The sequence below is a fragment of the Acanthochromis polyacanthus genome, chromosome 19 (assembly GCF_021347895.1).
Source record: "Acanthochromis polyacanthus isolate Apoly-LR-REF ecotype Palm Island chromosome 19, KAUST_Apoly_ChrSc, whole genome shotgun sequence".
NCBI classification, from domain to species: domain Eukaryota; kingdom Metazoa; phylum Chordata; class Actinopteri; family Pomacentridae; genus Acanthochromis; species Acanthochromis polyacanthus.
The window spans coordinates 32,398,718-32,425,163 of NC_067131.1; the positions used below are offsets into that span (position 1 = coordinate 32,398,718).

Here is a 26,446-nt window from a genome sequence, read left to right on the forward strand (position 1 = left end):
GTTTGGTCACCTGAGGTGGTACCAACATCTGGTCTGGAACATGGACTATATGTTTCATTTCTTGATTTTGAGCTAAACAACAATCAGAATTATTTACTTTGTGGATGTTCAGACCTGGTGAAGGTCAGTTCAGATCTTTCATTCTAACATAATAATGATAATAAAAGACACTGGTGTTAATACTGTGTTTATTTTCTGCTGGTAATAAAACAGACTGTGCTCAGCTCCAACAGGAACTCTGTGCTTCAACACTTTGGTTACATCATAGAAACGCCATAGAAACATAAGTGCTTATAGAATCTGTGCAAAACAAATAACACTGTCAGAACATCTTCAGAACATCTTCAGAATGCTCACAGCTCTGTACCAACAAAACTGAATTACACTGCAGTAGGGCTGGACCCGAATATCCCGAATATCCCAAATATCCGAATACTTGTTCGCTACGGCACTATCCGGATATTAATTTTGGTATCCGAATATTCACCCCCCCCCCCCGCCGTCGGACGTCACCGGGCGGAAAGAATATGCAGCGTTACTGTCTCCCCTGCACTTCGGCTCATCCCGCCGTGTTCTTCGTCTCATCTCGGCTCCTCCATTCATGTTTCTTTCCACCACCCGAATGTCCGGGTTGCTGCCGACTCTGACGTCACGCTTCACTTCGTTGCATAAACACAAGACAAGATACTGAAGACCTCCGCTGTTTGGGAATTCTTCAGTTTAACTGAAGACTTAAGGAGGGCAAAATGTGGACCCGGGAGACCAGACGAACGGATCCGAATATTCGGGCCGTCTCCGCCGTCGCCGCCCCCCCCCCCCCCCGGTCGGACGTTACGGGGCGGAACGAATATCCGGGTACCGGGTATTCGTCTTTAATAGGGCCCGAATATTCGGAGGCCAGAAACCACTATTCGGGCCAGCCCTACACTGCAGCTCACATCGCACTCCTCAAACACTGCTCCAGGACTTGGACCAGAACCAAGACTAGAATCTGGATGGGACCAGAACCACGATCAGAATCAAGAACAGAACCAGAATCCGGACTGCAGGTTGGTTCAGGTCGAGCAAGATGCAGTCGAGCAGCGATTTCTGCAGTTTGTTCACTTCAACTTTAAGTTTCAACGAGTGAAAATATGGCTTCAAGAGTGCAAACAGTCCGACACAAGATCTACCAGGACACACCAAAATCCACAGAGATCCAGTGAGATCTTCAGAGATCTACAGAGATCTTTACAGATCTACAGAGATCTTCAGAGATCTTGAAGCTCCTTCATGGTCCACAATGGTCCACTGTAACTAAGGACCCAGCAGGACCCACTGGATCCTCTGTGATCTGACCCTGATGACCAGAACTCAGTTCCCTTCACTGTGAGTCTGCAGGGTGGCTGCTGTGACAGGAACCCTGGAGAACCTCTGAGGTTCTGGTTCCTGCAGTGACGCCTCTGAGAACTCGTCTCCTCCTTCATGAAGTTCTAACTTCGGAGCTGCAGCTCCCTTTGGATCAGAAGAATAAATAAATTTGTTGTGAGTTCATGAGCAAACATCGACACATTTCAGAACCTCTTTGTCCTGAGACTGGAACTGAGAGAACCTTCAGATATTCTTCTGTTGATGATGGATTTTAGAACGTTTGTTAGTTTGTTCTTTCATTTAAAATGTTCTTCTATGTTTACTGTTGTGACTTTTACAGTTTTATTTTCGGACTGATGATTCAGGAAATGTCTGATAATAAAGAGACTAGTTTCCTTTAAAACATTTTTTTCCCTTTTCATTTGGTTCTTGAGGAGGTAATTAAACATTTTGCAGTTATCTGATAAAAACTGGTGTAAAATGAGACTGATGTCATTCTGAAAAAGGTTCTTAAAGCTGCTGTAAATGTTATTTCCCATTATTTTGAAACTTATTATATGAGAAATATGAGATTAAAAATCTTTTTTCATTACATAAATGATTTTCCTAATCTCGTGATGATGTCAGAATGATATATCCTAATTATACACATATTTTATGTTCATAGTTTTTTTAAAAATTTAAACTAATTTTACAATTTTAAATTGGGTTCTTTGAAGAACTTTTATATTATAAATGTTTGGGTCATTTCCTACTGAATCTTTTAATCTCTCAGATGAGGGATGATAATTTTTAAAATGTTCTAATCACCGTGAGAAAGAAACAAACATGTAATGAACTTTTAGAAAACCATCTGCTCTCTATCTGAAGGTTTCCTCAGGTTTTTTTTTGGTGAATTCTGAGGAGAAAAACCTCCTCATGAAGGAAACACTGCTGAGAGTTTTAACAGCTGATCTGAGGTTAGCAGGAACTTCATGTTTTTTATTCTGATTTTATTTTGTTCCTTTGAGAATGTTCAGGAAAGTGTTGGGCCTGAAAGAGACGAAGCAATGCTTTGGAAATCTGATAAAATTTAACGGAGACAACTTTGAACTCAAGTCAGATCCTTCATCTTCATCATCCCCATTCGTTCTCTTACTCTCCTACAGCCAGATGTTCCTCCTCTTCCTCCCCTACAGGCAGATGTTGATCTGCTTTGCCAGCTCTCGGTCCAGATCGTGGATCAGAGTGTCGAAGTCCTTCAGACTGAGTCGACAGTTGAACGGAGCATCAAAATCCAGGAACTCGTCCACATACAGAGCTCCACCTCCTGTGGCTCCTGACCATGCCCCCTTCTTTTCCTCATCCTCATCTTCATCTCCGCTACCTGAAACCATGAGCAGGGTTACAGGTGATGGTCTGCTGAGGTTAGTTGGGCTCCATGTATGTTCTTGATCTCTATGATGGACACCACTGGAGGACTGGATTAAAGCAGTGTTTACGACTCCTGATGATTGACAGGAACAACAGGAAACCACAACAGGCTCCTTCCTCCAACAGAAAACATTGCACCTGATTGGACAAACATTTCACTGCTGTTCTGCTCAAACTGGACCAACATGGTGGCTCATCTGCTGCTGGTTTGTTTAAAGGTTTCTTCAGAGTTTCAGCTGATTTAGATAAAGAAGTCTAAAGCTCAGCTGGATGTAAACCAGGAGGTCTCTAAACACACCACGAGATTGTAGGGTTCATGTTTGGCTACTTTCCCTGTGATTGTAGAGATCATGTGTGGTATCTGATCTGTTACATGTATTACTTAATAAGTTAGTAGACTGGAATCTGTTTTGTTTGTTATAGCATTTGAAAGGAGATGCAGTGTTTGCTCTGGTGTCTCTGACCACAGATGGAACCTGCATTATATTCTACCCATGCCATGGGAAAGTGTTCTCCTGTTTACAGAGCCCTGTTGGAGGTGTTTATATGAGGGTTCTTCTGTCTAAAATACTGATTTAGGGATTCTTCAGCTGTTGTAGACACAGGGGGTTTGTTTGGGGATGCTCCTCACTTGTTTCCCATGTGTTAGACAATAAATAACCATATGTTGTACTCATTTACATGTTAAAACCTATAAAACCTGATTGCTGGTCATTGTCAAGCAAAGAGGGATTCAATTGGCCGGCTCCTTCCGGGCAGGTTCTGTCTGTACTGATGCTGCTCTTTCTTTTAATAAAATACTTTTAAAGAAAGTCAGTGTCACGGACATTTTCTCCTTCACCTGCACATCATGGACACCAGAGAGAGAAACGACAAATTTGGCGTCACGAACAGGATCAGAGGCGGCGTTCTTCGACAGCCGGCAGCCCCTTGGTCGCTTTTCTCCGTCCTGATACGACGTCGGTTGAGCTGGTTCTCACTTTATTTGGGATGCTGATGTGCTCATGGGTGCTGTGGGGTTGTGGCTGATACGCTGCACTGTCAGAATTCAGTGCGCTGTGTCCTGTGGTGCATGGGTGTTTGGAGCGATGTTCGGTCTAAATTGGGGTTTATTGCGCATAAAAAATGTGGGGAATAGAATAGAGTAGATAGAAAAAGTTGGGATAAGAGAATAAAAGTTGAAGAAAGAGAAATAGATGTTAGGGTTAAATGTAGAATAGCAGAACGAGTAACAATGGAGCAAGCTAAAAGACCATGCAAGTGTAACAGGACAGGCCTGGATCCTGTTAACGGTAAGACATGAGGGAGTTAGACGCTTTATGTGAACGTTGGCTCAGTAGTCAAAATGGTGTTTAAAAATAAAAGAGGATAGAGTAGATTTACCTTTGGGGCCCAAAGGTCAATTGGCGAACTAAAATATAGAGAAGAAGGGATGAAATGAGAAGAGAATAAGAGGCCGAAAGGAAAATAAAGGAAATAGGATGGAAAGCCGCAAATCAGGATTAAAAGCCCTCTTAGAGGCAGTTTAGTATACTGGCCTAAAACCTATTATATGTGAGCACATGTAGTAGGTCAGTTCATAAAAAGAGAAAGGGAACTGGGGGTGTAGATTTACTTTAGTCATAGATAAAGCACTTTAAAGTTCCGGCCGTAGACGTATGGTTTCCTAAAGTAGCTTTTTGACTGAGCTGTTTATGCTCCATGGTAGCACAGATTTAGGTAATAAGGAAAAAGAGATGAAAAGAGAAAAGAGAAAAGGTGCGGCTGAAAGCATGCTTCTTAGGATATGTGTGAATGATCTGATTCTGGGATCAAATCCTGATTGTGTGTTTGGGTGATGTTGAATATGTGTTTTATTTTGTGGATTTGTTGGACTTTGGGTTGAATGGTTGCTTTTAATTTGAATGATTTTTGTGCGGGCGGTTGCGTCTGTGTCTCTGCAGCTCCGTCTGTCTGCGTCTGTCTGTGTGTGCTGCTGGTCTGTGAGAGGCTGATGAGAGCTGTAATGTATGAATGAAATATGTCAGTTTTTGTTGGAAAACACACATATATAGGTTGAGCTTTCATAATTCAAAGGAGAGACATTTTTCATATTGAAGACGTATAAGCTTTTGTCTGCTAAACTTTATGAGCCCCAATGAGGACTTTTTGTAAATTTGGTAATAAAATGAAATGAATGAGCCTTATAAAGGACTTTTGTAAATTGATAATGCATATGAGCCTCATGGTGGACGTTTCTGTACTTGTTATAAGCATATGAGCCTTTGCTGAGTCCGAGAGATCAGCGAGGACATTCTGTTTGTAATAAGCATAAATAAAACATCTTAGAGGAAACACACACAGGGAAAGAAAACCTCAATAAAGTTTTCAGGGTTAGATGTTGTGTGTTGATAAAGCGGATGGCAGTGATGGATGGACTGGTGGTTGACTGGTGTAAAATCTTTCATTCTGAATTTGAGTTTAAAAGTTTTAAATAAGGGGAAGTGAGGCTTAGCCTATCTTTAATGTAGTGTTACTGGTGGTTTTTGTGTGTTAAATGTTCTCTGTGTGTGTGTGTGTGTGTGTGTGTGTGTGTTCTTGTACTTGCTACATTGTGAGGACCATTTTCTGCATTTAACTATCAAAGTGAGGACATTTTTACAAAGTGAGGACATTTTGGCCGGTCCTCACTTTGAAACAGCCATGTTTGAGGGTGAAGACTTGTTTTTAGAGAACAGCTATGAATTGAGGTTTGGTTAGGGTTAGGGTAAGGATTAAGTTTAGACAATCAGTTGTGATGGTTAAGGTTAGGGTAAGGCTCTAGGAAATGCATTACGCCTATGGATGTCCTCACTAAGATAGAAGTACAAACATGTGTGTGTGTGTGTGTGTGTGTGGTGCTGCAGCTGAGTCCGGAAGGCTGTAGTATGCAACTGATATATATATAGAATATAATTCTTATTAAATAAATATAGAGAGGCTGTGATTGGTTATAGAAGAGTTGTTGACATGTGAGGAGAATTTGCCACCTCAGTGTTGATACCAATGATCCCTTCTGCAGGGGGACGTTTAGGAATTTGTAAGACCTTATGAGCCTTATAGGAGGACTATTGTGAGCTGATAATATATATATGAGCCTTATGGAGGATGTATATACATCTGAGAATAATATCTGAGCCTTTGTGGAGTCTGAGGAGGAGGAGAGACCAGTGAGGATATTCTGTGTGCATGAGCATGCATACATGTTTGATGATTAATAGTGACAGAGGAAGACATTTTCTGATGACGTTTGTTAGAATTGGGGGAAACAGAGTCTGATTTCTATGGGGGTTAGTAGATTGGCTGATTGATTGGTGTTCAGTTTCTCTCTGTTGTTTATTTCTGCATGTGTGTGTGAGTGCATTGGAGGAGACTTTGAACAACCAATGTGGAGTCTTATTGAGAATGATGATGCAGAACAGGGGTGGAGACTTATTACTCTGGTAATGAGGTGCTTTTTGCATGAGGTTAATTTGATTTTTAGAGGTAGCTGAGGTAGGATGGTCTCACTGTGAAGTCCAGTACAGACTGGAAGTGGTGGATAAACTTAAGAGGAGGAGCCATGGTGATAAGTGTCTGAGTGTGTGAGAGAGAAGAGAAACAGCAGGATGTTATCCAACTATCAATAGATTTACATACATACTCCTTTGATTCACAATGTATTTAGTGTGAATATGAGTATGGTTAATTTAGAATCCATGAGGAATAAGAAATCTGTTTAGTAGTTTTCTTCACAGAGACTCTTAAGAGAGGACATTTGTTGGGAACAATTAAAATGACTTAGATGTTGACAAATATATGCAAATTACAAGAAGTTGTTTTTGGTTTCATGAAACATTAACCTTGTGTTTGTTTTCTTTGTGTATCGTCTGTTCTACTATGGTGTGAGCATTGAGGAGGAGACTGAGATGATGGAATGCTTCTGAATTCAATCCCCCAAAGAACTGATAGAGGACAGCTGATGGTGCTCTACAGCCTGAGGATGTGGATGACAACAAGTGTGGCTTCAACGTCATCAAGGCTAGTGTGCTTCTATCCACAAACTCTTGCATTTACTCATGTGCACACACCTACTTATTTCTGCTATTGATGACATACGTTTAGTCTGTTTTTACAGAAATACCAGGGGCCTATCATGATGTTTCTTTTACAACCTGACTCAGATAGTTTTTAGTTTGGGGTTAATAAAACACATGGGTGTACACGTAGAGGGGATGTTTCACTGATTTGGGAAGAAGCTTGACAAGAGACTGAGCATCCGAGGCATTTCATTGATTTAGATGAATAAACATTTGTAGAGAGGTTAATTTGGCTTAAATACTGTTGAGAGTTGTGACTTTGATGCTGTGGAGTGTATAATGGGAAAGATGGATTGTGAAGTTAAGAGAAGGATTGCAGAAAGTGAAGAAAGAGGATCCAGGAGAGGATGAGAGTGAGGATGGAGACAGTGATGGAGACTGAGGAAGTGAGAGACAGTGGGATTTAAGGGAAGTTGAGAATAGGAAAGGAAGGGCATCAGAGAGGATGTGTCCAGTGACTGTTAGGAGACAGAATCTGGATTACAGGCCTTGGCAGAATACAGAGATGTCAGACAGAATTGAGAAGTTTCTGACTTTTCAAGATGGGGCATATCTTTGGATTTCAAAACTGGAGGAGGTTTTGGTGGGATGCAACCTGCCATGAGAGACATCAAGCGGCTTTTGGCCAGTCTCCTGGGAGCTTTGGTGCTGGAGGAACTTCTACAGCAAGCAGGTCTGAATAGTTCTGTGGCAACTGCTGTAAATGATGCAGAGCTCTTTGCTGTCAGCAGATCTCGGATGTGGAGAGCGTTGAGGGATACGTTCCCAACAAATATACATCCTGATAAGATGTTGAGTGAGCCATTGGGTCCAGAAGAGAATCTGGGGGTCTATGTGTCTGGGGGCTCATCAGAAATGGAGAGATGTCAGAGGAAATGACCCGGATGTGAACCAGAAGGAGAAATTCATTCTGTGGAGTGAAATCCAGAGGGGCTGCCCCTACCAGTGAAGCAGCCAATAGTGACTGATCTTTCAGCAGATTGTTTAGTGTTACACTCAGTGATAGGTTTATGATTACACAAGATTGCCACAAGGATTCAAACATAGTTTTCATTTTATTGATGGGTGCTGGAAGATACTCAGTCTTTTGTGAAGTCTTTTGTTAAGTCTGTTGTTCAGTTTTTGTTCAGAGGGGCCATATGTGGGTGCATTTGCAGAATGGAGTATTAAAATAGCCTTAAGGAGCCATTCACAATCAGCAATGTTGAGGTATTTGTAAACAGCAAATAAAATTAATTAAGTAAAAAGAAAGTAATGGTGTGTTGACATACTGCTCTGTTCACGTATGACAATATAGGGGTTTGAATTAGTTGATAGGGTGTCATCCAAATGAGCTGAGTAATTTCCATTTTGAATATCAGAATTTATTATAAGCATTATGTTCTTGGGTGTCATCTACAATAGAGATGTCCAAACTTCACAGGGGATTTGGTTTGATCAAAGGGGGGATTGCAATGTGTCATACGATGAACTGGTGATGATCTGATGATAATCTGATGATAATCTGATGATAATCTGATGATAATCTGATGATATTCTCATAACAAAGCGATTTGTAATAAGACATCATGGAGTGTTAGTTGTTTTGCAGGATACTGCTGGGTGCTTTTTATCTTCCCAGGACGCCATTTGGGAGCTTGCATAGAAAGTGGCTGTCTGGAGTTCACTGCAGCCAAATGGACTTGAATGTTTGCATATGGACAATGGAATGGACAATAAAGATGGATGGAGGACTCTGAGCATGGACGATGTGACGACAACACACCACGACTGGAGCTGTTATTGAGGAGTGTTGGTTTGATGCTCATGTGTTCTTCTGTATGCTTACAGTGTTGTTTATCATATATACTCTGTTTTATCATTAGATGTTTGTTCTTACTGATGTTTCCCTACGTAGAAGAGTATTAGAATTAGTAATATTTTCAGTGTGTTTTATTTTCACCTTTGAGTTTTCATGACTCTATGATTAGTATGATGGGGGTTTCATTGGTTTGATGTTTTTGATATGAGGTGAGTACATTGGGATCTCAGGTGTTTTATTATTTTGATTGGTTAGGGACAGTGGTGTTAGGCAGGTGCAGGTCCATTTGAGGGTCCGATGGGTCGACCAGCCTGATTTTGGACATTTTGATTTTCTTTCTGGGATTCCCACATGCATTTGCTTCCATTCATTTCACATCATCCTTTGAATCTCCCTCTTTTAATTGGCTGGAGTGTAGTATGGTCGCCTAGGCAGAGGGGCCGTGAGAGAATTTCCTGTCTTGATTGTTTGATGGATAATTTGGAAAGATGGCTGCCAGGCAGGTTTTTGCTCTCACATTAATCTACAAATTTATAATATTGTTAACTTTAGGTTGTAATCAGTACGGACAGAATGGTCACGTCGTAAGCATTTTGTATGTGACCTTTATGTACTTGATGTTTTTGTACTTTTCGAGGCTCTGTCAGCCTCGAAGGGGGGAAATATGTGGTATCTGATCTGTTACATGTATTACTTAATAAGTTAGTAGTATAGAATCTGTTTTGTTTGTTATAGCATTTGAAAGGAGATGCAGTGTTTGCTCTGGTGTCTCTGACCACAGATGGAACCTGCATTATATTCTACCCATGCCATGGGAAAGTGTTCTCCTGTTTACAGAGCCCTGCTGTAGGTGTTTTTATGAGGGTTCTTCTGTCTAAAATACTGATTTAGGGATTCTTCAGCTGTTGTAGACAAGGGGGAGTTGTTTGGGGATGCTCTCTGCTTTCCCCATATGGTAGGCAATAAAGAACCATTTGTTTTAACCCCTCCTATATGTTGAAAACCTATAAAACCTGATTGCTGGTCATTGTCAAGCAAAGAGGGATTCAATTGGCCGACTCCTTCCAGGCAGGTTCTGTCTGTACTGATGCTGCTCTTTCCTTTAATAAAATACTTTTAAAGAAAGTCAGTGTCACGGACGTCACTCCTTCGCCTGCACATCATGGACACCAGAGAGAGAAACAACGACACATGTTTGGCTAGTTTCCCTGTGATTGTAGGGTTCATATTTGGCTAGTTGCCTTGTGATTGTAGGGCTCATGTTTGGCTAGTTTCTCTGTGATTGCAGAGATCATTTTTGGCTAGTTTCCCTGTGATTGTAGGGTTCATGTTTGGCTAGTTTCCCTGTGATTGTGAAGTTCATGTTTGGCTAGTTTCCCTGTGATTGTAGGGTTCATGTTTGGCTAGTTGCCTTGTGATTGTAGGGCTCATGTTTGGCTAGTTTCTCTGTGATTGTAGAGATCATTTTTGGCTAGTTTCCCTGTGATTGTAGGGTTCATGTTTGGCTAGTTTCCCTGTGATTGTGAAGTTCATGTTTGGCTAGTTTCCCTGTGATTGTAGGGTTCATGTTTGGCTAGTTTCCCTGTGATTGTAGGGTTCATATTTGGCTAGTTGCCTTGTGATTGTAGGGCTCATGTTTGGCTAGTTTCTCTGTGATTGTAGAGATCATTTTTGGCTAGTTTCCCTGTGATTGTAGGGTTCATGTTTGGCTAGTTTCCCTGTGATTGTGAAGTTAATGTTTGGCTAGTTTCCCTGTGATTGTAGGGTTCATGTTTGGCTAGTTTCTCTGTGATTGTAGAGATCATGTTTAGCTACTTTGCCTGTGATTGTAGGGTTCATGTTTGGCTAGTTTCCCTGTGATTGTAAAGTTCATGTTTGGCTAGTTTCCCTGTGATTGTAGGGTTCATGTTTGGCTAGTTTCCCTGTGATTGTAGGGTTCATATTTGGCTAGTTGCCTTGTGATTGTAGGGCTCATGTTTGGCTAGTTTCTCTGTGATTGTAGAGATCATTTTTGGCTAGTTTCCCTGTGATTGTAGGGTTCATGTTTGGCTAGTTTCCCTGTGATTGTGAAGTTCATGTTTGGCTAGTTTCCCTGTGATTGTAGGGTTCATGTTTGGCTAGTTTCCCTGTGATTGTAGGGTTCATATTTGGCTAGTTTCCCTGTGATTGTAGGATTCATGTTTGGTTAGTTGCCTTGTGATTGTAGGGCTCATGTTTGGCTAGTTTCCCTGTGATTGAAAGTTCATGTTTGGCTAGTTTCCCTGTGATTGTAAGGTTCATATTTGGCTAGTTTACCTATGATTGTAGGGTTCAGGTTTGGCTTGTTTACCTGTGATTGTAGGGTTCATATTTGGCTAGTTTACCTGTGATTGTAAGGTTCATATTTGGCTAGTTTACCTATGATTGTAAGGTTCATATTTGGCTAGTTTACCTATGATTGTAGGGTTCAGGTTTGGCTTGTTTACCTGTGATTGTAGGGTTCATATTTGGCTAGTTTACCTGTGATTGTAGGGTTCATGTTTGGCTAGTTTCCCTGTGATTGTGAAGTTCATGTTTGGCTAGTTTCCCTGTGATTGTAGGGTTCATGTTTGGCTAGTTTCCCTGTGATTGTAGGGTTCATATTTGGCTAGTTTCCCTGTGATTGTAGGATTCATGTTTGGCTAGTTGCCTTGTGATTGTAGGGCTCATGTTTGGCTAGTTTCCCTGTGATTGAAAGTTCATGTTTGGCTAGTTTCCCTGTGATTGTAAGGTTCATATTTGGCTAGTTTACCTATGATTGTAGGGTTCAGGTTTGGCTTGTTTACCTGTGATTGTAGGGTTCATATTTGGCTAGTTTACCTGTGATTGTAGGGTTCATGTTTGGCTTGTTTACCTGTGACTGTAGGGTTCATATTTGGCTAGTTTACCTGTGATTGTAAGGTTCATATTTGGCTAGTTTACCTATGATTGTAAGGTTCATATTTGGCTAGTTTACCTATGATTGTAGGGTTCAGGTTTGGCTTGTTTACCTGTGATTGTAGGGTTCATATTTGGCTAGTTTACCTGTGATTGTAAGGTTCATATTTGGCTAGTTTACCTATGATTGTAAGGTTCATATTTGGCTAGTTTACCTATGATTGTAGGGTTCAGGTTTGGCTTGTTTACCTGTGATTGTAGGGTTCATATTTGGCTAGTTTACCTGTGATTGTAGGGTTCATGTTTGGCTAGTTTCCCTGTGATTGTGAAGTTCATGTTTGGCTAGTTTCCCTGTGATTGTAGGGTTCATGTTTGGCTAGTTTCCCTGTGATTGTAGGGTTCATATTTGGCTAGTTTCCCTGTGATTGTAGGATTCATGTTTGGCTAGTTGCCTTGTGATTGTAGGGCTCATGTTTGGCTAGTTTCCCTGTGATTGAAAGTTCATGTTTGGCTAGTTTCCCTGTGATTGTAAGGTTCATATTTGGCTAGTTTACCTATGATTGTAGGGTTCAGGTTTGGCTTGTTTACCTGTGATTGTAGGGTTCATATTTGGCTAGTTTACCTGTGATTGTAGGGTTCATGTTTGGCTTGTTTACCTGTGACTGTAGGGTTCATATTTGGCTAGTTTACCTGTGATTGTAAGGTTCATATTTGGCTAGTTTACCTATGATTGTAAGGTTCATATTTGGCTAGTTTACCTATGATTGTAGGGTTCAGGTTTGGCTTGTTTACCTGTGATTGTAGGGTTCATATTTGGCTAGTTTACCTGTGATTGTAGGGTTCATGTTTGGCTAGTTTCCCTGTGATTGTGAAGTTCATGTTTGGCTAGTTTCCCTGTGATTGTAGGGTTCATGTTTGGCTAGTTTCCCTGTGATTGTAGGGTTCATATTTGGCTAGTTTCCCTGTGATTGTAGGATTCATGTTTGGCTAGTTGCCTTGTGATTGTAGGGCTCATGTTTGGCTAGTTTCCCTGTGATTGAAAGTTCATGTTTGGCTAGTTTCCCTGTGATTGTAAGGTTCATATTTGGCTAGTTTACCTATGATTGTAGGGTTCAGGTTTGGCTTGTTTACCTGTGATTGTAGGGTTCATATTTGGCTAGTTTACCTGTGATTGTAAGGTTCATATTTGGCTAGTTTCCCTATGATTGTAAGGTTCATATTTGGCTAGTTTACCTGTGATTGTAGGGTTCAGGTTTGGCTTGTTTACCTGTGATTGTAGGGTTCATATTTGGCTAGTTTACCTGTGATTGTAGGGTTCATGTTTGGCTTGTTTACCTGTGACTGTAGGGTTCATATTTGGCTAGTTTACCTGTGATTGTAAGGTTCATATTTGGCTAGTTTACCTATGATTGTAAGGTTCATATTTGGCTAGTTTACCTATGATTGTAGGGTTCAGGTTTGGCTTGTTTACCTGTGATTGTAGGGTTCATATTTGGCTAGTTTACCTGTGATTGTAAGGTTCATATTTGGCTAGTTTACCTATGATTGTAAGGTTCATATTTGGCTAGTTTACCTATGATTGTAGGGTTCAGGTTTGGCTTGTTTACCTGTGATTGTAGGGTTCATATTTGGCTAGTTTACCTGTGATTGTAGGGTTCATGTTTGGCTAGTTTCCCTGTGATTGTAAGGTTCATGTTTGGCTAGTTTCCCTGTGATTGTAGGATTTTTCATGGATGGATGACCCACGATGATGACATTTTATTCTTCGTTCACATCGATTCACTTCCATCGTAGGCTGAGATTTGTTTTCATCGTTTTGTCTGCACAGATCAAACTTCACGTCGTGCCCAAAGATTATTAGATTGAAGTCATGCAGCATATCAAGCTGGGAACTTAAAGATTGTTAAATCACACAGTGTGGAGAGGCCTTAATGAGTGAATCTAATGGCTCTATTTAACCTGGATCAGAGGCAACAGCTGTAGTCGACTGGAATCACTCAGGAGAAGCTAAGAAAATCTTCTACATCACTACAGCTTGTAACTGCTGTGTACATTTATGAAATGGAAATGTTGAGTCACTCCTGGAGCAGCAGAACGTTCCCTGTTGACGTGTCAGCAGGTTTTCAGGAGAAGCTGCTTCAGTCCTGAAAACTCTGAGACTAACAAATCCAACAGGAAGTGAGAGCAGCAGCTTCTTCCTGTGCTCCTGGTGAAACATTCTGCCTCCATGTTGGTCCAGTTTGAGCAGAAGTGAAGCACTCGTCCAATCTGTGTGCGCTGTAGGGGGCGGAGCCTATGAAGGCTTCCTGTTAGCTAGCACCTGTCAGTCATCAGGCATCATTCCTTACCTGCATCGCTGTCACTTCCTGCCACCTCGTCATAGTCGGCGTCCTGCCCCGACAACAGGTCTCGTCCGCAGATGCTCCAGTCTCCAGCGTACCGATTGATTGGCGGCGGGCTCTCCAGCCGGGTGGGACCGCCCCGCCCCCGCCGTGACACCACCGCCTCCTCAGCCAATCGCAGGACAGGACGCTGCCCCGGGGGATGGTGGGTGAGGGCTGGGGAGGGAGGAGGGGAGGCGTCGCCGTGGTAGTCCGCTGGGACTTGATGGGTTGGTACTGAGGGAGGAAACGGTGAGGTCAGGTGGTTTCTATGGTAACAACAGCACACCAGAGAGGCGGAGTTTCAGGATCTTACCTGGCCAAAGCTGCAGCAGGTAGTGCAGCGCCTCGATGTGCCGTTTGAAGTCCACGGCGCTCACGACGTCCTCGCTGTGATCGGAGCCTTTCCCCGCCCCCCGCCCCGCCCTCCCCCTCCTCCCCCCCTCCAGGCCTCCTGGGTCGGCGTCAGCAGAACCGGACCGAAGCACACTGCCAGGTTCTGGTGGTTCATCCTGTTGGACGGGCTGAAGGACGCCACCAGGCTCAGGTGGTCCAGGAGCAGAGACAGGGTGGCCTGCAGGGACAGGGACGATTACTGTAGTACTACAACTACAGTACTTTAATACTACTACAGTACTACCACTACAACTACAATACTACAATTACAGTACTACAACTACAACTACAGTACTACCAGAATACTACAGTACAGAGCAGTACTCCTATAGTATATACAGTCTGAAATAGTCAAGAAGCAGTGACAGGTTGACCTGCAGGGACAGGAGATATGTACTACTGCAGTACTACAGTGGTATTATTACTACTACTACTGCAGTACTACAGTGGTATTATTACTACTGCTTTTACTACTACTACTGCAGTACTACAGTACAGAGCAACGGGTAGTAGAGGAACAGGGCTAAGGTTAGGGGCAGTTGACGTGTACTACTGCAGTACTACTGTAGTGTTACTACTACTACTACTACAACTATTACCATTATTACTACTAGTACTGCAGTACCACAGGGCTGCAATAGTAGTAGTAGTAGTAGTAGTTGCAGTACTCCAGTAGTAAAACTGTATCAGTACAGCAGTAGTACCCTCTCTGGAGGTGGCAGGCAGCCCAGCAGCTCCACGGTTCTCCGAGACAGTTCAGGGTCCGGTTCTGCAGGTGCTGCAGGTGCTGCAGGTGGAGGTCGAAGCTTCATGGCCTCTCTGACCACCTGGTACAGAGTTCTAGTGATGAGAGGGGATGGCAGTTCCCGCAGGTAGTCCTTCAGGATACCTGAAGAGACAGAACCCAGGTCAGGTAGAGGAACCTCAGGAAGCTCTCCTCCCATGGCTCAGGTTCAGGTTCTTACTCAGGTCCACACTTTTTCGAATTCTTCATTTTACCAGGATTGGAAAACTTGAGAAAAATGAAGCTGTACATTAAAATTCAGGAACTGACCCCACAGCTCAAGGTTCTTTAGGTCAGGTCCAGGTTCTTTAGGTCATATATATATATATATATGTATACAGTTCCTTGTGAAAGTATTCGGCCCCCTTGAACTTTTCAACCTTTCGCCACATTTCAGGCTTCAAACAAAGATATAAAATTTTAATTTTTTGTTAAGAATCAACAACAATTGAGACACAATCGTGAAGTGGAACGAAATTTATTGGATATTTTATACTTTTTTAACAAATAAAAACCTGAAAAGTGGGGTGTGCAATATTATTCGGCCCCTTTACTTTCAGTGCAGCAAACTCACTCCAGAAGTTCAGTGAGGATCTCTGAATGATCCAATGTTGTCCTAAATGACTGATGATGATAAATAGAATCCACCTGTGTGTAATCAAGTCTCCGTATAAATGCACCTGCTCTGTGATAGTCTCAGGGTTCTGTTTAAAGTGCAGAGAGCATCATGAAGACCAAGGAACACACCAGGCAGGTCCAAGATACTGTTGTGGAGAAGTTTAAAGCCGGATTTGGATACAAAAAGATTTCCCAAGCTTTAAACATCTCAAGGAGCACTGTGCAAGCAATCATATTGAAATGGAAGGAGTATCAGACCACTGCAAATCTACCAAGACCCGGCCGTCCCTCTAAACTTTCACCTCCAACAAGGAGAAGACTGATCAGAGATGCAGCCAAGAGGCCCATGATCACTCTGGATGAACTGCAGAGATCTACAGCTGAGGTGGGAGAGTCTGTCCATAGGACAACAATCAGTCGTACACTGCACAAATCTGGCCTTTATGGAAGAGTGGCAAGAAGAAAGCCATTTCTCAAAGATATCCATAAAAAGTCTGGTTTGAAGTTTGCCACAAGCCACCTGGGAGACACACCAAACATGTGGAAGAAGGTGCTCTGGTCAGATGAAACCAAAATCCAACTTTTTGGCCACAATGCAAAACCATATGTTTGGCGTAAAAGCAACACAGCTCATCACCCTGAACACACCATCCCCACTGTCAAACATGGTGGTGGCAGCCTCATGGTTTGGGCCTGCTTTTCTTCAGCAGGGACAGGGAAGATGGTTCAAATTGATGGGAAGATGAATGGAGCCAAATACAGGAGCATTCTGGAAGAAAACCTGTTGGAGTCTGCAAAAGACCTGAGACTGGGACGGAGATTTATCTTCCAACAGGACAATGATCCAAAACATAAAGCCAAATCTACAATGGAATGGTTCACAAATAAACGTATCCAGGTGTTAGAATGGCCAAGTCAAAGTCCAGACCTGAATCCAATCCAGAATCTGTGGGCAGAGCTGAAGACTGCTGTTCACAAACGCTCTCCATCCAACCTCACTGAGCTCCAGCTGTTTTGCAAGGAAGAATGGGCAAGAATTTCAGTCTCTGGATGTGCAAAACTGATAGAGACATACCCCAAGCGACTTGCAGCTGTAATTGCAGCAAAAGGTGGCGCTACAAAGTATTAATGCAAGGGGCCGAATAATATTGCACGCCCCACTTTTCAGGTTTTTATTTGTTAAAAAAGTTTAAAATATCCAATAAATTTCGTTCCACTTCACGATTGTGTCCCACTTGTTGTTGATTCTTGACAAAAAATTAAAATTTTATATCTTTATGTTTGAAGCCTGAAATGTGGCGAAAGGTTGAAAAGTTCAAGGGGGCCGAATACTTTCACAAGGCACTGTATATATATATATATATATATATATATATACATACATATACATACATACTAGTAAATAGAACAAGTATTTTAAAAAGTGTAAACATGTAGCAGTGCAGTGAGGTGCAGGATTAGGGTTAGAGACCAGATTCTTTAGGTCCGGTCTAGGTTCTTTCGGTGAGGTTCTTTAGTGCAGGTCAAGTTCTTCAGATCAGGTTCTTTAGGTTAGGTCTAGGTTCTTTAGGTTCTTTAGGTCTGGTTCTTTTGGTCAGGTTCTTTCGGTCAAGGTTCTTCAGGTCAGATTCTTTAGGTCAGGTCAAGTTCTTTAGGTCAGGTTCTTTAGGTGAGATTTTTCAGGTCCGGTCTAGGTTCTGTAGGTCAGGTTCTTAAGGTCAGGTCTAGGTTCTGTAGGTCAAGTTCTTTAGGTCAGGTTCTTAAGGTCAGGTCTAGGTTCTGTAGGTCAGGTTCTTTCGGTCAGGTTCTTTAGGTGAGATTCTTCAGGTCAGGTTCTTTGGGTCAGGTCTAGGTTTGTTAGGCCAGGTCCTTTAGGTCAAGACTTTAGGGACCGGGTTCTTTATGTTCCTCGGCTGTGCTCACCAACCTGTGATGACGTTGATGTCGGGGTAGAGGTCTTCAGACAGACACACCGCTGAACTGTTCCTCTCAAACCAATCCCGGAGCTCCTTCTTCACGGCAGCAGAACCACACAGTCTGTACAGACCCACAACCTGACACACACACACACACACACACACACACACACACACACACACACACACACACACACACACACACACACACACACACACACACACACACACTGTTAGCATGCCGTTAGCCCATTTAGCATGTCGGGTGCTGATGTCTTGGTTCCACCTGAAACCAACCTTCAGGCCTCGCCGTTCTATCTCTGCCACAGTCTTCTGGATCAGGAGGGGCACCGGTGATGCAGATCCTTCTGTCGCCACCAGGTGTTGCAGTTCTACCCCAAACACATTGGCAGGCGTAGAAGAATCCCCGCTGGGCTGCAGACAGAACATTTATCATTTATTTCCCTGTTAGAACCCCACTAGAACTCTGAGTCCATAGTGTTTCTGAGTACCTGAGTGTCCCACTTTTCCTGCAGAGACAATTTGACGTAGAGAAGTCCTCTGGGTTCCAGCTTCACACAGAGCTGCTGACTGCGACTTCCTGAAACAGAACCAAGCAGAAACTGCTTCTAACCACCATCATCCACACATTTAAACAAAGACGCTGAGTTAGTCTGCTTTTAGGAACCTTTGAAGAGCGGCGGGATGGAGACTCCACCCAGACAGCAAACTCTGTTCCTGGTTGGACCTCCTGAAGGATCTGCTGATGGTCTACTGGGTCCTGGTGCTGGTGGACCTGCTGAGAACAAATGATCCGTTCAATAAATCTGATCAGGAGTTCAGGTTTAGAGAATCAGTTTCTACCAACCAGGAACCAACAGGAACAAACACACCTGATGATGGCGCTAGAGTCAGACTCCTGCTTGTTTACAGGTATTTCTGGTAGCAGTTGTAGTATTATTAGTATTGGAGTACTACAGCAGTAGTACTGACAGCACTCCTAGGAACTTGAACCATCAGTTAACATACTACTGTTGAACATAGTATAAATACTGCATAGTGAATACTTTGTTCTCTAGCAGTACACAGTATGAATCTGTTGATTCTTGTTCCAGACGATTTCAGGAAAGAGTTTAAGGCCTCTACACACTGAGGATCTAAAGAATCCTAAAAGTACCCAGCTTGCTACGCTGTACGACATCAATCTAATAATCTTTGGGCAAGACGTGAAGTTTGCTCTGTACAGGTTGATGATGAAAACGCAGCTGAATCTCAGCCTAAGATGTATGTGAGCCGACAAGAATAAAATGTTATGAGCGTGCACCACCCATCCATGAAAAACCAACAACCAAAGCATAAAGGGAGCTCCTACAATCACAGGGAAACTAGCCAAATATGAACACTACAATCACAGGGAAACTAGCCAAACATGAACCCTACAATCACAAAGAAACTAGCCAAACATGAACCCTACAATCACAAAGAAACTAGCCAAACATGAATCCTACAATCACAGGGAAACTAGCCAAACATGAACCCTACAATCACAAAGAAACTAGCCAAACATGAACCCTACAATCACAGGGAAACTAGCCAAACATGAATCCTACAATCACAGGGAAACTAGCCAAACATGAATCCTACAATCACGAGGAAACTAGCCAAACATGAACCCTACAATCACAAAGAAACTAGCCAAACATGGACCCTACAATCACAGGGAAACTAGCCAAACATGAATCCTACAATCACAGGGAAACTAGCCAAACATGAACCCTACAATCACAAGGAAACTAGCCAAACATGAACCCTACAATCACAGGAAACTAGCCAAGCATGAGCAGAGCCATTGCCCTGCTGACATTTATGTGTTTGGAGAGAAATCCCCAAAAAAAAGAGGAGGAGGAGATTATGGACGTGGCTCGGAAAGAGAGGACATTTTGGGATGCCAGTTTTGCAAAGGGAACTTGAAGTAAGAACTTGTTAGCATCTACTAGCATTTTACGTTCACTTTTACTGTTGTGATCTGTCATTTTCCAATCAAACACATTACATGTGAACGTAACAAAAAAATGAATGTGATGACTATCAACATGTTTTTAGACAGACAATGTTTTATCAGAAAGATTTAAGGCAACATACTAAAAGTCTGCTGGTAATTTAATTTAGATAGATGACTGAAGTGGCTTCAAAAGCTTTATCTACTAGACTGTCTTCTCTGCTTAAATCCCACAGACTTGCTTTGATGCGCTTTACCAAATCATCTATATGGGTTTACTGATCAGTAAGCAAGGGCGTCAGTTTGTTTTTAAAAGTGGGGGGGATGGAGACCACAGCCATTGTCAGATGGAAATGCACACCCTGGGTGGTGTGCTGGGTAATCGGGAACACCAGGGATATCCCCAATAAAGCGGTGGGCCGCTTTATTGTTGGGCCGCTCCAGTCATAAAATAATAATAATAATAATAATAATAATAATAATAATAATGCTTTAAGTCATGGGTCTCAAACTCGCGGCCCGTGGGACGATATTTTGTGGCCCTCTACTTGAGATCAAAGTTTAGCATTGGTGCGGCACGCCTGCTTTTCTCAGATGCTTCCTTGTCGTTGGTAAGACAGCACTTTGAGAAAATGTCGAAGAACGGCAGCAAAATGCCACAAGCTGGGCTCGAACTCACAACCACCACACCAAAGGCGGAGACCCAACCTGTTGAGCTATCGGTACATGCAGGTAGAGGGTTCTGTGGGCCGCTATAGTACTAATTCTCCCGGGCCGAAGTTTTGCCCCTGCACGCCTCTGGTCGGAGCTTCCACTTGGCACGGGTGCAAATTTAGCATCTGCGCGTTTTTTTTTAACCACACGAAGGTGTGCTGCATGTCTGTGCAACTCTCGGCCGAGTGCGGATGGTGCGTTCAGGAGCGTCGGAATTGTCTATACTACTGAAAATAACTGGGTTTACAACGGCTTACATGTGAAGAATTTGAATGTGTTGGAGACAAAATGACCCCTGACAAAAAGTGGGGGGGACACATCCCCACCGTCCCCCCCTAAACTGACGCCTATGTCAGTAAGTCATTTCATCCTGCATTTCTATTGTTTAGTTAGGTGTCATAGGTCCAGCAGCAGTCACACTCTCAGATGATCACCCAGAATTTATGGCAGCTTTTCTTTGGTTGCCATGGTAACGGCCGTCCTTGAACCCATCTCTCAGTGTGACGTAGGACCACCGATTTAGAGCCAAGACCAAAGATATCACCAGCATTCTCTCACCGTTTGAATCTTTGGTCTGAATCACCCAGTGTGTAGAGGCCTTACAGTACAGCCAAGCTAATGTGTAGCATCCAGCTGATGTTCCTCAAGAGAACCACCTGAGAGGAACCAGAGTCAGGACTTCTAGTTAGTTGTTCATCAGCTGGTTCTCCTGATGTTCGTGGAGCTGCTCATTGTTTTAATGTGAGTTTGTTCCGTCTGACGGATCTTTTTATTTCCTAGCAGGGCCTCGGTGCCGGTACCTGGTGTCAGGATCACGATGCGGAGCTGCCGGGCTCGCTCCAGCTCCAGGTGGAAGGTGTGGTTTAAGCAAAGGGCGGAGCCTCTCAGCGTCAGCAGGGCAGTCCGGGCTCTGGTCACACCGTCCACCTGGATGGCCAGGAAGACTTCCTTACTGTCCTCCGACCTGCAGACAGACGTCCAATCAGAGCCAAGCAGCAGCTGCACAGGAACGGAGTCTCTGATTGGCTGGTTCTCATGTGGAAGGAGTCGACTGTTTTATCTATTCATAAATCTGTGTTTGATCAGCCAATCAGGGCCTCAGCCTGCACAGCTGCAGTTCCTCTGATGTCCAGTAGATGCTGCTGTGATCTGCTTCCTGATTATCCTGTGAAGCCCAGAGCTTCCAGGAGCCTCCAGGAGTCTCCAGGAGTTTCCAGGAGTTTCCATGAGTCTCCAGGAGTTTCCAGGAGTCTCCAGAAGCTTCCAGGAGTCTCCATGAGTCTCCAGGAACCTCCAGGAGTCTCCAAGAGTCTCCAAGAGTTTCCAGGAGCCTCCAGAAGCCTCCAGAAGTCTTCAGGAGATTCCAGGAGTCTCCAGGTGTCTCCAGGTGAGTAGGTACCTGCTGCTCTTCATCTCCTCCAGGCCCAGCAGGTGGACAGTCAGTAAACCCGTCACTCTCTGGCTGCATCGTGGCGGGTCAGAACCAACGTACAGCCGGAATGAGGTGACGTCGCAGGTCGCCTCCTGGGGGCATTGAGGAGCCTGTTGCCGTGGCAACAACTCAGGAGAGTCGCCGTCACTGAGATACCCTGAAACACAAATGATTAAAGACCCTGAAACATCATGTCCACCATGGTTCCTCAGATGATAAACTCTGAACTAATATCTCCTCAGACTTCTGTGGAGGTTCTCAGTCATCCAGATCCTGGTGATGGAAGGAGCTCCAGGAGTTGGTTTCTCCTGGAGCTCCTATGTTTTTCTCTCTTCATGTTTCCTCTCTACTCTGCTCATCATCTGTAGATGTTCCACCATGCTGGATGGATCTCCACCAACCTGCTCCTCTGTTCTCTGTTTCTGCTGCTTTTATTTTAGTCTCTCTGAGGAAACATTGGCTGCAGTTCAACCTGAAACTCTCTGAATGTTTTAGTATCAGCTGTGTCAGTCCTGGAGAACCAGAACCTGGAGGAAGAAGGTTTAGTTTTGTACAAAAGATGCAAATGTGTTATTTTTCAGATGTATTTTTTTAGTAGAATAAGGTGCTTTAGCGAAAAAATTTTCAGGTTTTCTAGATGGAACATCTGTTGATGATTGTTTCTGTCTGATGAACGGTTGAATCCTGTGATTGTTTTTAGAGGTTAAACGGTTTCAGGTCCTCCCTGTGAATAAATCAAACATACCTCCTTTACTGGCTGAGCGTCCTCTGGATGATCGTCGCAGCAGTCGACCTGGAGGGGCGGAGCTATCCAGGTGATATCTGCTGATCACATTCTGATTGGACAGCGCTGCACTTTTATTGGTCGCCTCGTCGCCGCCCCCTCTGCCGTCATTTCCATGGCGATGGGCCCGAGAGGACGAGCGGAGGCTGAGTTTCCGTCGCAGCTCAGGAAGTTTCTTCATCTTCATGGAGAGTTTCCTCACCGTACCTGGAGACCTCAGCCTGTCAATCACACTACCAGACACGCCTCCTTTCTTCTGGGAGGCGGGGCTAGAGTCAGAGGGCGGGGAGTCTAGGGGGAGATAGAGACGATCACATGACCAACAGGATGACCACAGAAGAAGAATGTCTGAATATTTACAGTTCTACAGTCTGTCTCCTGTCTTCTCTTGTGTCTCTGCTGCTGCTTCGTCTCATCTTTATAGTTTCTTGTTTCTCTCATGTTCTGTCTGGTTGGTGTGGTTGGAGATGATCACATGACTAGCAGGTGAGCCTTTACCTGGACATTCTGCTGTGATGTCATCAACATGGCGGCTGATGCTTGGGTTGGTGTCCTCCAGGGGACCGTCTGCTGGCCTCGCCTCCTGCTGGCGGTCCTTCCTCCTCCAGACATCCTCGTCCCGGTGGGGCCCGCTGCTGTCGTCCTCTTCGGGGATGGGGTTGTACCAGATGTTGCTGCCGCTGTCCTCCTGAGGGCCCAGAGCTTCGTCTGAGGCCTGGGACTTTCCTGAGGACAGAACCCAGGCCCGGCTGCTGCGGTCCAGGCTCTGCAGGTAGGCCCGCTGGGACGGAGCTTCAGGCTGCTGAGACGAGATCCTCCAGTCTCCAAACTGAGGAGTCTGGAAACAACAAGCAGAGTTTACACCCTGGATGGACATGAAGGTTCAGCAGGACAAAAAAAAAGTTCACTTTTTTCCGTCAAAAAGTAACATACATAAGCGTAATTTTGGAATCTTGAAAGGCCATTTGTCAAAAGCGTGCCTAGTTTACTATCTTTTCATATGTTTCTATTGTTAAGGCAATCATCAAAGTGTAATAAAATGTCCTTTGATTAATCAATAAAAGAATTTGAATGTCTAGATGATTTGTTACACATTATTACTCCTTAGCAGATTTTGACTCCTACCTGCTGCTGTGCTGCTCTCTGGCTCCACACCTGCCCAGGTGCATCCTGGGACATCGCTGGCAGGGAGGAGGGCGGAGCTAAAGAGCCCTGCCGTGCCCACTGCTGCTTCTTAGCGACCGTGATGTGGTTACGAGGCGGCGAATCAGGGTAGGCCGTCCTGGATGATGTCATCAGTGACGGCGACGACGGTGAAGAAGAAGTCTGGAGGACCGGAGCTTCTGGAAGAGAAGAACTGATGTCAGTAAAACATCTGGATGTAAACATCTTCTAAGCAGCTGCTTCCTCTTCTGTTCTCTGGAACTCAGTCGATGAGTTCAGGATCCAGTAATTCAGCTCAATTGAGTTTTATTTATCTAGCACCAATTACAGCCAGATTGTCTCAACACGCTTTCCAGAACCCAGATGAACGCCAGAGCAGCTCCAAGGAGACAGTGGACAGAAAAACACCCTTTAACAGGAAGAACCCTGGAACAGAACCTGGATCTATATGTGGGAGAACGTCTGTGGTGGAAGGAGGTAGAGAGGAACAGAAGAGGTAGAGGAGTGGAAAAGGGGAGGGATGGGAGAAGAGAGGAGTGGGCAACAATAGCAGTGGAGCTGCTCTTTATTGATCACCTATAATCACCGATAATCAGTTGATAGAGCAGCAGGAAACATCAGCACATCCTGAACATCTGGATCCCTGCTCAGAGAGAGAGAGAGAGAGAGAGAGAGAGAGAGAGAGAGAGAGAGAGAGAGAGAGAGAGAGAGAGAGAGAGAGAGAGAGAGAGAGAGAGAGAGAGAGAGAGAGAGAGAGAGAGAGAGAGAGAGAGAGAGAGAGATTCTTCTGACAGTCCGTCCCGTGACTCCATGAATAAACTCTCTGTCTGGGTAACTGTTGGTGTGATGTCATGTGTTAAACCATAACGGAGCTCTCTGATTGGTTCTGATGAACAATAAACAGAATCATGTGATTTCATAATTTCAGCTGCCATGTTTGAGTTTATTTTCCAATGAAACCAACTCTTCTATATTCCTTGCGCCATCAGGCTTTTAAATGACAGTGACAGTGTTGTTTTGCAGTTTTTAATGTATTTTAGGTATGTATGGATATTGTGCACTTTATTGCTGGACCCTTCACCTGACCTTTGACAGATCTAAGTCAAATGTATGTAGAATGTGTGTTTAATGTCCTGTCCTGCTGCGACCCATGTCTGCAAACTGAATTGCCCCTAGTTGATAAAGAAAGTTATCTGAATCTGAATCCTGAAATGATGTGAAATAAAGATGTGTTGTTGTTCCCTCTGTATGTATTTAAATTTCAGTTTAAATGTGTGGATGTGAGCTTGCTGCGGTACGTCATGTAAGAGTGCTGAAGCATCATGAGTGATGCTGATAACGGGACATGTGAATCCAGAATATATGTTCTAGTGTCAGCGGGTTCTATGTAGAGGAACCTGATGTTCTGTGTCAGAGGGTTCTATGTAGAGGAACCTGATGTTCTGTGTCAGAGGGTTCTATGTAGAGGAACCTGATGTTCTGTGTCAGAGGGTTCTATGTAGATTAACCTGATGTTCTGTGTCAGAGGGTTCTATGTAGAGGAACCTGATGTTCTGTGTCAGAGGGTTCTATGTAGAGGAACCTGATGTTCTGTGTCAGAGGGTTCTATGTAGAGGAACCTGATGTTCTCGTGTCAGAGGGTTCTATGTAGAGGAACCTGATGTTCTGTGTCAGAGGGTTCTATGTAGATTAACCTGATGTTCTGTGTCAGAGGGTTCTATGTAGAGGAACCTGATGTTCTGTGTCAGAGGGTTCTATGTAGATTAACCTGATGTTCTGTGTCAGAGGGTTCTATGTAGAGGAACCTGATGTTCTGTGTCAGAGGGTTCTATGTAGAGGAACCTGATGTTCTGTGTCAGAGGGTTCTATGTAGAGGAACCTGATGTTCTCGTGTCAGAGGGTTCTATGTAGAGGAACCTGATGTTCTGTCAGAGGGTTCTATGTAGAGGAACCTGATGTTCTCGTGTCAGAGGGTTCTATGTAGAGGAACCTGATGTTCTGTGTCAGAGGGTTCTATGTAGAGGAACCTGATGTTCTGTGTCAGAGGGTTCTATGTAGATAAACCTGATGTTCTGTGTCAGAGGGTTCTATGTAGAGGAACCTGATAGTCTGTCAGAGGGTTCTATGTAGAGGAACCTGATGTTCTGTGTCAGCGGGTTCTATGTAGAGGAACCTGATGTTCTGTGTCAGAGGGTTCTATGTAGAGGAACCTGATGTTCTGTGTCAGAGGGTTCTATGTAGAGGAACCTGATGTTCTGTGTCAGAGGGTTCTATGTAGAGGAACCTGATGTTCTGTCAGAGGGTTCTATGTAGAGGAACCTGATGTTCTCGTGTCAGAGGGTTCTATGTAGAGGAACCTGATGTTCTGTGTCAGCGGGTTCTATGTAGAGGAACCTGATGTTCTGTGTCAGAGGGTTCTATGTAGAGGAACCTGATGTTCTGTCAGAGGGTTCTATGTAGAGGAACCTGATGTTCTGTGTCAGAGGGTTCTATGTAGATGAACCTGATGTTCTGTGTCAGAGGGTTCTATGTAGATGAACCTGATGTTCTGTGTCAGCGGGTTCTATGTAGATGAACCTGATGTTCTGTGTCAGAGGGTTCTATGTAGAGGAACCTGATGTTCTGTCAGAGGGTTCTATGTAGAGGAACCTGATGTTCTGTGTCAGAGGGTTCTATGTAGAGGAACCTGATGTTCTGTGTCA

At 43.8% G+C, this 26,446-nt stretch overlaps 1 protein-coding gene and 1 long non-coding RNA gene across 2 annotated transcripts in view; one reads left to right on the top strand and one right to left on the bottom strand.

The window, feature by feature from the left end:
- Positions 1-171: 171 nt before the first annotated feature.
- The window catches only part of LOC110970614 (rho GTPase-activating protein SYDE1), a 32,694-nt gene continuing 6,419 nt past the window's right edge, over positions 172-26,446 (bottom strand). The window contains 14 exon segments of the mRNA XM_051939543.1: positions 172-2,716; positions 13,905-14,174; positions 14,254-14,329; positions 14,332-14,511; positions 15,038-15,222; positions 17,663-17,789; positions 17,949-18,086; positions 18,164-18,252; positions 18,340-18,447; positions 21,165-21,328; positions 21,764-21,953; positions 22,542-22,871; positions 23,079-23,418; positions 23,706-23,923. Coding sequence (XP_051795503.1) covers positions 2,523-2,716; positions 13,905-14,174; positions 14,254-14,329; positions 14,332-14,511; positions 15,038-15,222; positions 17,663-17,789; positions 17,949-18,086; positions 18,164-18,252; positions 18,340-18,447; positions 21,165-21,328; positions 21,764-21,953; positions 22,542-22,871; positions 23,079-23,418; positions 23,706-23,923 — 2,609 coding nt within the window. The 3' untranslated portion in view covers positions 172-2,522.
- Positions 2,706-9,787, top strand: LOC127531102 (uncharacterized). Its single transcript, XR_007937991.1, has 2 exons — positions 2,706-3,301; positions 9,512-9,787. It is a non-coding gene; the product is annotated as an uncharacterized LOC127531102 (long non-coding RNA).